Source organism: Acinonyx jubatus, chromosome F2, assembly GCF_027475565.1.
Source record: "Acinonyx jubatus isolate Ajub_Pintada_27869175 chromosome F2, VMU_Ajub_asm_v1.0, whole genome shotgun sequence".
Lineage (NCBI taxonomy): Eukaryota > Metazoa > Chordata > Mammalia > Carnivora > Felidae > Acinonyx > Acinonyx jubatus.
In genome coordinates, this window is record NC_069394.1 from 53,198,391 (window position 1) to 53,212,044 (window position 13,654).

Consider the following 13,654-nt stretch of genomic DNA (forward strand, 5'->3'; position numbering starts at 1 on the left):
CAGCTGTTGAGAGCCCCAAAAAGAGTGTTCATGAACCTAGTGCTAAATGCAAAAGTGCAGTCTATTGTTTTGCCCTTCATATAACCACAGATAATGAAACTGATGTAAAGTCTATTATGCCTAAAAAAAAAATTCAAGCTTTTTTTACTTATAAGCACTTGAAAGATAAGAAGGTCAGTTGTCTAACCACTACCACTAAGCAGTTCTCCAGATATCCCATTAGAAACTGGAAATACCCATCTGGGAGTCAATAGTAATACAAGAATCAATAACCCATCATCTTCATATAAACAATCTTAATTTTAAGCAACTCAGATAACTTGAAATAGTTAATATTCATTCATTTTTTTATTCATGCACAAGATTTTCGCAAGCACCTACTACGTGCCACATAATCTTCTAGGTGCTGAGAATCCACTAGTGAGCAAAACTTCTGAACAAAACTTCCTGCTCCAGTGGAGCTTACATTTTAGTGGGGAGAGACATAAATATGCACAAAACTAAAGTATATGGCACTTTAGAAGGCTTTAAAGTGTATAGGGAAAAATTAGAACAAAATAAGGAGGATTAGGAAAGTGGAGTGAGTACAATTATGAATCAAGTGGTCAGGGTATGCCTACTGTGAAGGTGGCATTTGAATAAAACGTTCAAGAAGGTGAGAGAATGAGTTGTATACATTTGGGGGAAGAGCGGAGGGAATGGCCAGTGTGAAGGGCCTGAGGCTGGAGCTCGTCCGGCCTGTCCAAGGGAGAGGAGTGGGACAGGTGTGGCTGGAGAGGAAAGGGTAGTAGAGAGAAAGGTAACTAGGGGCCCAATCCTGTGTGGCCTTTACTCATAATCTGAATAAAACAGGGGTCATTAGAAAATCTTGAGAAGGAGGGATGACTCTTTGGATCTTTAGCAAAGATGCCCCTGACTGTACTGTCAGATTCAACTGTAAAGGGGAGGAGCAAGGAGGAACACCAGGTGGCCATTCTCACAGACCAGACAAGAGATGATGGTGGCTTAGAACAGGACAGAAGTAATGGGAGAAGCTAAGCTGGAGCCAAGAGATTGGTTGGTGGACCAGATGTGTGATGAAAGAAAGAAAAGATAATGATGAGTCCCAGGTTTGGCCTGAGCCACTACCAAGATGGAGTTACCATTCACTGAAATGGAGAGGGCTGCAGGCAGGCAGGTTTTTGGAGAAGATTGCGTATTCGGTGCTGGACATATTTCGTTTGAGATACATACTGGATGTCTGAGTAGAAACAGCAGAGAGCAGCTGGATGGATGAGGAGGTTTAGGAGAAAAGGTCTGGGTTGGATTTGTACACTTGGAAGTCATCAGCAGAAATTTTTTCTTACAGCCATGACATTGCTTTAAGGGGGGAATGAGATCACTGATTGAGTGTAAATGACAACTAGAAGAGTTCCCAGGGCGCAGGTCTAGGAAAGAAAAGGAACGAGCAGAGGACACCTAAATAGGAAAGAAAAACAGGAAAGTTCAGTGTCCTGGAAGCCACGTGAAGAAGGTTCAGGGACAGGGAAGTGGCCACTGTGGCAAATGCAGTGACGGGTCAGGAATGATGAGGGCTGAGGACTGACAGTCACGTTAGTCACATGGTGGACATTGGTGTTCTGGAGTGTCAGAGGCAGAAACTTGACTGAAATGGTTTAGAGAGAGAATAGGAAGAGAAAAATTATTTGAGCAACTTTTTTAGACAAGTCTTTTAAGAGCTTTTGCTATAAAGGGATGAGGCCATAGATGGAACTGGAAGAAGGGTTGGTTTGTTTTGTTTTCAGAGTCAGAGAAATAACAGCATGGTTTCATGTGGGTGGGAATGATTTCACAGTGAGGGAAAAGCTGATGATATAAACTGAATGGGAGACTTGCTGGAGTGAATGTTCATGAGTAGATGTGAGGGGGCAGGATCTCCTGTATAAGAGGAGGGGATCACCTTTAAGAGGGGCTTGAAGAGTTCTTTGGTGACAGGGAGGAAGGACAATTCGTGAATGCAGAGATGGGGGTGGGGTAGGGTATAAGTTCCTAGAAATTTCTGATTTCTTCAGTTTTCTCCAGGTCACCAGGTAAGAGTGAGGATGGGGGAGGAGGTATTGGGGCCTGGGGAGGGAAGGGAAGGTGGGAAGTAAACAGCCGAGCAGGGACCGGGTATACTGGCAAGGGTGGTCCAACACAGAGCAGTGCTAAGAACCCACCTGAAGGTTGAATTCACCAGTGACCAGGAAGGGCATTGGGTATTTAATACTACTGGGTATTGAAAAACATCGTACAATAGATACAAGAGGGGGAGAGGGGTAGAAGGAGAGAGAGAATCTCAAGCAGGCTCCACAGTCAGCATGGAGCCTGACATGTGACTTGATCCCACGATCCTGGGATCATGACCTGCGCCGAAATCAAGAGTCAGATGCTCAACCGACTGAGCCACCCAGGCGCCCCAACACAATAGATTTTTTACAAGTGTTTATAAGTGTTAGTTGCTTGACAGCATTTCTTTTATTAGTGTTTCTTCTTTTAATGTTTATTTTTGAGAGACAGAGACAGAATGCAAGCGGGGGAGGGCTGAGCTGTCATCACAGAGCCCAATGCAGGGTTCCAACTCAAACCGTGAGATCATGACCTGAGCCCAAGTCGGATACTTAACTGACGGAGCCACCCAGGCACCCCTTGACATAATTTCTTTGTAGAAAATAATATCTTCCCTCAAAATCATTTGAAAACATTTTTATAGATGTGTCAAAACAAATGCAAAAGAAAGGCTGGATTATTGACTTCAAACTATATCTTCCCTTGGTCTGTGTTTGTTTTAACAGAGATTTAGTTCATTGTCGTACAAGTCCCGGGAAGAGGACCCAACTCTCACAGAAGAAGAGGTGAGTTTTGTTGCTTTTTAAATAACCAGAAAACTTTAAAGAATAGAGCATTTCTCCCTGAATAAATACACTGTTATGCTACTCTTCTCTGAAAAAGCTGAAATACTCTTAAGCATATGTGTGGAGGCCAGGATTTGGGAATGTTGGCTTTATAGTGGCTCAAGTGACTGGCAGATGGTAGGAGAAAAAGGAAGACAGGATGAACAGGTCATCTAAGTGAAAGAAACAGAGTAGGAAAGAAGGAACAGAAAAAAAAGATAGGAAGAGGAGGGGAGAAAATAGAATGACAAGAGAGAGATTTAAGTGCGAGAGCTTTAGTGAGCAGTCAGGAAGGAAGTCCACCTTCGAAGGCACTTAATCATGGGTTGGAAAACACAGGAAACTGGAACAGGTGGGTGTAAGGAATTTACTCCAGCCTGGGAAGTGGAGGGGGAAGGTTTTAATGAGGAATATGGAGGCAGAGAGCAGGTAACTAACTCCGGGAAGTACAATTCCAGGCTGCAGCAACAGTCAGACATAGCAGCCAACAAGAAAGCACCGTCTTCTTCCAAGTACCTGGGCTAAATATTCACCAGCTAAACTTTTCAGTGAAGCGTCAAAATCATACAAGCCGGTATATATGTTATTATATCAAGCTAGGCTCAGACAGCTGAACACCTCAATTTATCTGGCTGTATATAGCTTCTATCTGGAATTCCTAGCATGGTAAATTTTGTGCATGTAGGAAAATGACATACATATGCAGGGACATCCCCTCACATCATAGGACTTTGTGTAGAGTATTAAAAAATGAAATAGACTACAATCCCACATTGGGAGTTCAAAGAGCAGAGAGCTTCCCATAGGCAATGTTGCCCACGTGCTTCTGTGTTTCTTGCCCCAGGGAAAGGACCTGCGATCTAGCCACCTGTTCATATGAGCCAAAATCCTGGGCATCATCCATGACACCCCCATTTCCTCTATGTCCTCAGACTCAGGCAGTAGCAGATCCCCTGAATTCTACCTCCAAAGGGTTTCCTTCACATGCTGCTCTGTCCGTGTCCACTGTGCCCGCCCCTCACCAGCCTGCTGGCGCCTTCACCTTCTTCTAGCAGTCTTTTGTCCCCACTGCACCAGGGCCATCCCACTTGGGACCAAAAAGAAGAATATATGAGAGATCTGGAAACAAATCCTTTAAAATAAAGTTGAGACTATGTAAAAATTTAAATTACTTTTCTTCTAATCTTACATTGTTTGTGGTTTGGGAAAATAGGACCTAGTTATACTGATGAATTTTTAACATAGATTAAAGAACGGTGATTCACATGTATTCGTTTTAGGAAGCTGCTTTACAAAAAAGAATTATGGAAGTCACTTATTTTTGTATTTTTGTACTATAGTGTTAGCCAGTCCAGACAGACACTGAGACATGAGTTTTAAGTACAATTATCCCAATTTAACAGAATGATGGGAAAGGGTTGGTTATAGGAAGAGAAATGGGGGAAAGGAAGAGGGTAATTTATAAGAACATAATAACAATTTGCAGCCTAAATAATAAAGATGAGAGATTTAAAAGAGAAGAATTCTAGGGGCGCCTGGGTGGCTCAGTCGGTTAAGCGTCCGACTTCGGCTCAGGTCATGATCTCGCAGTCCGTGAGTTCGAGCCCCGCATCAGGCTCTGTGCTAACAGCTCAGAGCCTGGTTCAGATTCTGTGTCTCCCTCTCTCTCTGACCCTCCCCCATTCATACCCTGTCTCTCTCTCTCTCTCAAAAATAAATAAATGTTAAAAAAAACTTTTAAGAGGAAACTTGTGACACTAAATAGCAGCAGGGCTTGAAAGGAACCTGTATACGAAATGGAAATCATAGTCCTAGAAGGTAGATATCTGAACATCAGAAGACTTGTAAATGTTAACACTTATGAAAGATTCTCAACATTCTCTGCACACTAGGCTCGTACCCAGAGACAATATTAAGTTGCAAGTTAATGAAAGAGCCTTTAACTTTTTAAAAAAGAGTGTAAAGGCCAAGAAAACCCAAGTAATTGCAAAGAGCGGAGCATTAATGGCAGGCATCGTGGGGAGGAAAGTTGAGGAGAGAAGCTGCAGTGTGCCCCCCCTCATCGGTACAGGGCAGGAAATGGTGTGTTTGTCCTCCTCAGTGTTGCCCCTGAGGGCACAGAGTGCATTTCTACTTTGCTGGCTCCCCTCTTCACTGTCATCCATGATTCACCCTTTATAATCTGTCCACATTTTTGGCTTGGACGACCTTTTAGATAATAAGTTCCATATGTTTGCACCTCACTGTGAAAAGCAGGTGATTTATTCTTCCTAATTTCAAAGAAATTATCATTCTTCATTTCAAGAGTAATTTTCCATTCAGATCTCTAAGGTGAGAATGTTAATTTACTATTCACTAGACAGGTCAGACCAGCATGGCAGAATTTCCCAAAGATAATTCCTCTGGTTTTAAATCTTTGGATTGTCAAGGCCTGGCAAAACAGAGCCACCAGCCTGTAGTGAAAAGTTCTCATGCAAATGACCAGTTAACATGCGGCAGGCCTGTCTTAAGAAGCTTTTGAGGCCAGCTGGAAACTTCATCCACAGTATGTAAGATATGTGAAAGCAAGGAAATATCTCTCCGCACTTGGAAAGCCAAGCATCTGTCAGGAGGCATGTTCATTTATTTCCTGGGTGTTTGAATAAATCAATCATTATGGCCAATGAAGGTAATGAAGGATATTTCTACTTATTTCCAGCCGTGGTTTCTAATAATAATACCCCCCCTACACACACACACACACACACACACACACACACACACACACGTCTCTTAATCAGTGTGTTTAATTAAATTAAATCCCTCTTGATAGTAGAGGTTATATGGAGTATGTTAATGAGACTGAGTAGGGGTGTCCGGAAAATAGCCCACGCTTTCAGTAGGAAAGAGGGCCCTGTAAGTGAATTGTCCCCAAATTTCATTTCTGGGTTGGCTGGTTGCAAGTAAGAATGGATTTTTCCCACTGGAGAAAACTTATCCCCATCTGTAAATGTCTATTTAACCAGTAATATGCAATGAAGTTGAAAATTAATGGAAAATGAGGCTTTTACAGGTAGAAGTAGATTGCCAGCCAGAATCCAGGAGCTACTTTTCAGACCACTTCGATGCAGAAAGAGTGAACCAAACGGTCTAATTCGGGGATTCTCACACTTTAGTGGGCATCAAAATCAGCACAGAGTGCTGGGCCCCGTCCCCAGAGTTTCTGATTCAGTGCTTCTAGGATGGGACCCAGATCCTGCTGCTGCCAGTTCGAAGCCTGCCTTTTGAGAACCATTCATCTAACATCTGTCTTCTTCCTTTTTCCTTAAAGCAGTAGAGCTTTTTTTTTTTCCCCAGGTGAAATATTCTGATGTAGAAATCGAGTAAAATATGATACTGTAGTCAGGTCCTGGGGGCCTCATTCTGCCTGCTCTCCTCCTTCCCGAAGACCCAGAGAGAACCTGGTTGTCATGGGGTTATGTTCATAGGACTGGTCTACTTACAAAGTTGAACATATATAATTGTTCTCTAGTAATGTACTTCAGGATTAGCACATAAAGAACCCACTTCTGGGTATATAGCTGAAGGAGATGAAATCACTGTGTTGAAGACATACCTGTACCCTCAGGTTCTTAGCAGCATTATTCACCATAGTCAAGACATGGAAACAACCTAAGTATCCATCAACTGATGAATGGATAAAGAAAATGTGAGATACATATCCACATGTATACATTTTAAATATATACATATATACACATATATATAATGTGTGTATACACACATGTACATACACACACAGTGGAATATTATTCACTTGTGAAAGAGATTCTACCTTCTGTGACAACTTGGATAGACCTTGAGAACATTATGCAAGTGAAATAAGTCAGACAGAGAAACCCAAATACTATATGTTCTACATAGATGTGGAATCTAAAAAAACCAAACTCTTAGAAATAGCAAGTAGAATGGTGGTTGCCAGGGGCTGGGGAGTAGGGGAAAGGGGAGATGTTGGTCACAGGGTACAAACTCCCAGCTGTAAGCTGAGTAAGTTCCAGGGATCTGATACAGAGCATGGTGACTATAATTAACAGTGGTATACTATCATACTTGAAAGTTGAAATGTAGGTCTTAATTGTTTTCACCACATACGGACACACACACACACACACACACACACACACACATATGCACGCATAGTGGTAACAAAGGAGTTAACTAAGCTTTGTAGCAATCATTTCACAGTATATATGTGTATCAAATTACCATGTTGTATACCTTAAGCTTACATATGCTATGTGTCAATAATATCTCACTAAAGCTGGGGAGAATTGGCAAAAAAAAAATCTTAAAGGGGCATACACATGCCTATAGTGCTAAATATCTAGCTTGTCACTGTAAAGGGGGAGAAAGAAGTCAAACTTGAGGCTTATTTATTTAATTCACCCTTTGTTTTCTAGATCTCAGCCATGTATTCATCAGTAAATAAACCTGGGCAGTCAGGGAATAAATCGGGACAGTCTCTTAAAGCTCCAGAGTCCACCTACACCTCCATCCAAAGCGCCGCTCAGAGATCCCCCTCTTCCTGTAACGATCTCTACGCGACTGTTAAAGACTTCGAGAAAACGCCAAACAGCGGTAGCATGCTTCCAGCAGCAGTGAGACCCAGTGAGGAACCCGAGCCCGATTATGAAGCAATACAGGCTCTAAACAGAGAGGAAGAAAAGGCCACCCCAGAGACCAATGGCCACCGAGGCCTTCTCCCGAAGGAGAATGACTATGAGAGCATTGGGGATTTGCAGCAGTGCAGAGACATCACCAGGCTCTAGCAGCCCCAAAGACAACCCCAGATGCCGTGTGCTCAGCCGCCTGGAGGGCTCAGCTGCCTGGGGGGCACTCCTGCGGGAAACAAGAAGCTCTGTCAACCCACACTCTGTATGCTGCTCCGGTAACCTGAAGACGATTGAAAACGTGGAGACTGTTTAGCAGGGTCGGAAACAGTGAGGTACGTACCGAGTGCACCCGAGTGCGTCCCTGCCTGCAGGGGGCACTCGCACGCCCAAGCACATCTCTTTCATGCACCCTCGCCCTCTGGAAAGGTCCCAGCTGTCGGTGGTTTCATCCTATTCGTGAGGAAAGCCAAGATGAAAGGAAGAACTGCGTTCATCAAGAACCACGACCCCACCTGCCTAAAATACTGCCATTCAGAAGAGCCAGGTTTTTCTTCCTTTCTTTTTTTTTCCTGTCTGCCCCTAATATTTCTTCCCCGTGAAATCTTCCGATTTCTAATGGTTCATTCCGAGAAAATTCTCCCCCGAGGCTTGGCCCTTGCCTTCCACTTAGGGATTTTAAGATGGTAAGAAACTGTGGTTGCTGGTTCCTGTCAGCTCACAGGCCTCTTCCAAGAGCCGCACCTGGAAAAACGACCACTGCAGGTGGACAGGACCGGGGCTGCCTCTTAGGTTTAGGTCTTCATTCCTTCTGATTTAGGCACTCCACATTGGCAGCCTCTCCCAAAGTACTTGAAGTCATTTTTAGATGCTTTATTTTATTTTTCTAGTCAAAGCGTGCCCCCCCTCCCCAGTATTTGAAACTCTTCAGAGCCTTTTCAGTATTTTCAATGAACATTGTGGTACTTCTATACTTGTTTTAGCCCAGAGCTCATTTCTCTGAAACAGAGAGCCTTAATCTCCATGTTGGGACACACCACATATTTGGACGGCAGCCATGGCATCCGTCTCTGAAGGGCTGCGGACTTGAATGTGTATTTCTGATGCTCTCTGCTGCCACACTAACAGTGTGAGATTTCATAAGTTAACTGCTACCCTAAGGTAATCTATCTAAAATTAAAATGTAAACATTTATTTTTGTTATATAAATTTATAAGATGTTTTATGTTTAACGCCTAATTTCTAGAAAGTGCCAGAAAAAAAAATGTATATTAACTATTTTGATTTTGTGTACAATGATTTATACTCTCATTTTGAAAAGACACCATAAAGCACATAAGCTAGGTAACTACACGTAGCTGTTATCTTTTTTCTAATCGAGTGTTTAAAATACTGAAGGTTTTTTCAAGACTTAACTTTTCAAATGGTACTTGGAGCTCCTGGTCAAAGTCATCTGGCTCACTAGAGAAATCAGCAGAATAAACACAAAGGATCATTTTCAGTGAGTTCAGTGGGCAATACTGAAATATTTGAAATGGTTGAAAACAATGGAAAGAACGAAATATGACTAGGGATGTCTGCATTATTAACCTCATGAAGGTATTTACAATTCCATTAAGATTCAGTTACATGTTTAAGAAAACAGTGATGGTTTCTGCAAGCCAGTCCTTGCAAATGCAAATTGCCTATTGGGGTTTTTTTCCCTTTCATTTTACAAAAATCAGTGGCTGAAATAACTCTGATTAAGAGCTCAGCCTGGTTTGAATTTAATCATCTCTTTAGACTTTATAAGGCCAACATTGGGAAACTTGTTCACTTTTCATTTTAAAAGGAACCTGCTATTATACAGTGTGGCTACAGAAAGGGACCTTTTCCTACACTGACAAAGGGGGAAAAAAGAGGCAGTTATTCATTGCTGCTGCGACATGTCTGGCTTTTCAGGTTGAATACTCTTGCTGTTTTCACTCATTATGACAAAGGACGCCGTTGGAGGATGAGGCATCTTGCAAATGGTAGGGACCAGCTCACAGGCGTGTTTTTTTCCCATCCCTTGCATTCATGGCTTGATTTTTGTGACTGCTCTGTGATACATTTCTGAAAATTGTGAAGTGAGCTTTGTTGGGGTAAACCGGTCGGTTGTCATTATGTTTCGGTCATCCTGGTCTTTCCCATGAAGACCGCTCGAGCCTAAGCACAATCATCATTGACTAGAAGATAAGGGCAGAAATACCCTTGGATTGGGGGGAAAGTTCATCAGGAAGGTGCCACAAGTGGGCCTTGTTCTCTGAATTCGTATCTTTCATGAGCACTGTTTTGCCTGGTGATTTTCATTGCTTACTTGGTATTAATGAGTTTGACCCAACAATCTCTACATCCTGGGGTTCCTTTAGCACTTGGGGACGGCCTTGTCACATCGCATACCTAGTATTGTGCATGCTGCAGTAATGTCCTTTATGAGCGCTTGACCACTCCAAAGTTTTACTGTATTTCATAATGTCTTTACTTATTGCCAGGGAGGTGAGAATGACCTCTAAAGTGTAAAATCATTTCCAGAGAGGAAAGTTCTTTATAAATAGCCCTATCATCTTGAAATTTCATTATCAGAATTTCCCCCAGAAGCTCTGAAATAAAGGCTATGCAATATAGCCATAAAATATGCACTGAACTCTCTCTTGATTTGAGAATCTGTGCTAAGAATAAGTTGTGATTTGAAGTATTATAAGTATATTTTAAAAGAAACTAGAAGGTCCTCCGGCATAAATGCTAAAAGAAGTAATAGCACAATCCATGAGGGGTGGGGGGCAGGGAGAAGCGGAGTAAACTTTGGGAGCAGGCTTGCTGTTTAGACCATTGGGTACCTCACTGAACTACAGTATTGATGTATCCTCATGGTTTTGACCTTAAAGTACAGTATTTCATAAATTTTGTCACTTTTACTTTATTCATTGAAAATCTGTACTAGTCTTTGAGTTGGACAAAAGCCTATGGCTTCTTTAAAAAAGTTTCATGTTCAGCTAAATGTTACAGTTTAAATCTGTGAAAGGTAGTTATGAAAAGTTTTTACAGTATTTTTAAAATTCAACTTTGACATCCATATTATGCATTGTTATAACTTACGTTATGTGAAATTACACAAATAAACTAAGTTTTAGGAAGTGTTTTTTTGTCCTGTAAGTCAGAATTGTAAACTCATCTTGCCTAAAGGCAGGATCTTTGTTTTTAGTCAGATATTTTGAAAGTTTAGAAGAATTTTTATGCTGTTTTTACTATTTCTCAAATGCAGTCAGCAGGAAAGTATGACCTATTTTACGTGAAATGTTTAAGGAAATTTTAAATTCTAGAAGAAAGTAATTTTTGCAAATATGTGGGCCACATACATTTTCTTTCCTGTCCACTAAATTATGTCATTAGGTTTATTAAAGCTTTTGAAGGTACTGCTGTCTTTTGTGGAAGAAGGCTAATTACTGATGTATCTGCCCTCAAAATCCAAGAGTTAATTCTAATTAAGTGCTAACAAGAGGTAGCCACCACGAAGAACTAAAATTTAACCTCAGGCTGTCACTGTATCTATTTCTCGTATTTGACTTCCGTTTTCTTAATTAGAGCATTTATTTACTTTAACCAGTAACACACTGTGTGTATACATGTACATATACTATACATACATACCTATACATATTTACACACACACACACACACACACACACACACACATATATAAAGATGTCTTTGGAATGTCTCCCCTACTAGTGTGATGACTATTGTCATAAAAGCAAAATAGAAAAAAGCTACCCAATAGTTTTCACTCAGTAATTACAAGAAAGCCTTCCTAGGTTGCCCTCATACCATTTTTCTTATTAATAAGTTCAGGTTTTAAGTTGTGTCCATAATTCTCTTCGTTGAAACCCAGTGGTGTTTTAAAATAGTTTTGTCTTGGTTTTTTTTTAAATGTGTGTGGCTCCTTGCATATTCAGCATGACAGGAGGAAATGTAAATAGGCATCCTTCTCAGTGTTCTCAGTGTTGAGAAGAGATTCGGCCGAAAGCAACAAGAGCCATGTGAGCCAGGACAGAGCCACAGGGAGGTGACCCCCACCCCCCGCACCTGGTAGCAGAAGCAGAGGCCCGTTATCACATGGCTGCATTTTATTTCATTTTCCTTAGAAGGCCGTGTGAGTTTACCGCAGAACCAGCGAGCGGTGATGTAGCATGACGTGCAGAAAACCGCTCTGAGATGTTCTGAGAGGCGGCTCTCATCCCAGAGCTTCAGTTCAAGACTGAGTTAGGATTTTGTAAATGAGTAAATGACATTTTTTTTTCCAGTGCTCCTTGTACTAGTTAATACTGAGTCCGTGTGATCTAGTGATGCCATTCTTCCAAAAGTGTCGGCGTCTGGTACCCAGCCAGTTTCGTGGTGGCCCGGGAAGCACAGCTGTACTGACGGCTCTTTCCTGGAAATCCTGACAGGCTTACTGTCCTGTGTAACCAACCGGGAGAAGCTCGAGTGTATCGTTTGGTGTAAGTGACTGATGTGAAAAATAGGAACGTGTGTCTATAATCTCAGATACGCCTTCTTTTTGCAGTGAAATCTATACGCCTCGTCCTGTAGTAGTGCTCTGTGTGCTGTACCTTTTTGTAAACACGGTATTCTTGACAGTGGCATTGGACAAGTTCAACGCACCTAGAAAGCGTCTGACGTAAAGAGACCAGTCCAGAAACCGTGATAGACTAGTCTTCATCTGGAATTATGAAAGTAAATTTTAAAAACCGTGGTCCAGAAGAGAACAAATATTCATAAGTGGGTTTTTTTCCTATCGCTCATTTTTAGGTCTGTTTACGTCCAGTCTCTGGTATTTATAAAGTAGTCATTGTTTTTCCAGGTTCTTCTTTATTTCAGTTTTTCTTAATGCCGGATGAAATGAGAAATGTTGTAACTTTTATTAAAAAGGAAACTCTTTTAAGCATTCCATTTGGTAATCGTTTATCTTAATGCAGTCAAATTAGATTTTTCTTTGCTCACCACTTATATACCGTGGGTATTTTTTAAAAATATATTATGCTCTGGTTGTCTTAGATCACCTTCTGTAATGGATGATAAAGGCTGGTAATGGTCATTCCTCAAACTTCTGTGTATGAAATTGGCAACGGTTTCATTGTTGTTACCTTTTAAACATCCTGTTTTATTAATGCACCTCAAGTTTTCAGGGGAAGTTTGAAAGCTAAACAAATAGGAATTTGCATTTCACTGTCCATGCATTTTTTCCTCATAAAAATAGTTTCTCAGAAGAAAGCGACATACTGTCCCATAGGTGGTCCTGATCAGTTTCAAAGTGCTCCTCTGACTCAAAAATAATTCATGACAATGGCGTTTTGACTCATTGTCTCAAAAGGTCTTTATAATGGTCAAATTGTCTAATTCACAAGAGAGTGGAAAAAGTTGTTTCTGATACTGGGCATTTTCAAACCTTAGTTTTAAGTCTGAAAATATCTCACTGGCTTTAACATCTTCTAATTTTTCCCCTCCGCTGCTCTAGTCTTTTTAAGGAGCAAGTCTAAAGAACGGGGACACAAAGCCACTATTTCTTCCGATCTTACCTCGGCTCCTTCCGCACAGGTGACCTTCTGTCACTTTGCACAGCACCACACCTGTTCCCCCTCCCCACCCTGGCTGCTCTCTGCTATTCATAGGCCATTCCAACACATCTTTTGCAAAATGGACACACTCCGCAGATCACGGATCCTGCCCGCCAGCATGGAACCATTCCCTGCCACTGTCCGGTGGGCGGACAGCTCTGCCCGACTCACATGTTCCTGTGGGAACTTACTTATAAAGTAAAGCTGAGTGTAATATTCTTTAGCCATATAGCCATTTACTCCCTCCCTCGGGAGACAGTGCTTATGGATTCTGGTAGTTATAAGTAGTTTGGTCTGCTTTGCCAGGTTTCAAGGACACAAGAATGGTCAAGCATCTCACTGGGGAGCTACCAGATATTGAGAATAACTTGGCCATTTGTAGACAAACTGATGTTTGAAGTGAGAAACCAGATCCCTTTTAAGCACTCACTTTCCACACAGCTAAGGATCCAGGATGTGT

At 41.6% G+C, this 13,654-nt stretch overlaps 1 protein-coding gene across 2 annotated transcripts in view; it reads left to right on the forward strand.

Annotated features, from left to right (window-relative positions):
* PAG1 (phosphoprotein membrane anchor with glycosphingolipid microdomains 1) overlaps positions 1–13,370 on the forward strand; it is a 141,448-nt gene extending 128,078 nt beyond the window's left edge. The window contains exons 7-8 of one of the 2 annotated variants that reach the window (XM_027064327.2): positions 2,814–2,873; positions 7,352–13,370. In XM_027064327.2, the coding sequence (XP_026920128.1) occupies positions 2,814–2,873; positions 7,352–7,720 (429 nt within the window). In that variant the 3' untranslated portion in view covers positions 7,721–13,370. Of the gene's footprint in view, positions 1–2,813; positions 2,874–5,271; positions 5,651–7,351 lie in introns of those variants that run through there. The other variant, XM_053208098.1, reaches the window with a different exon arrangement.
* The last annotated feature ends 284 nt before the right edge of the window (positions 13,371–13,654 follow it).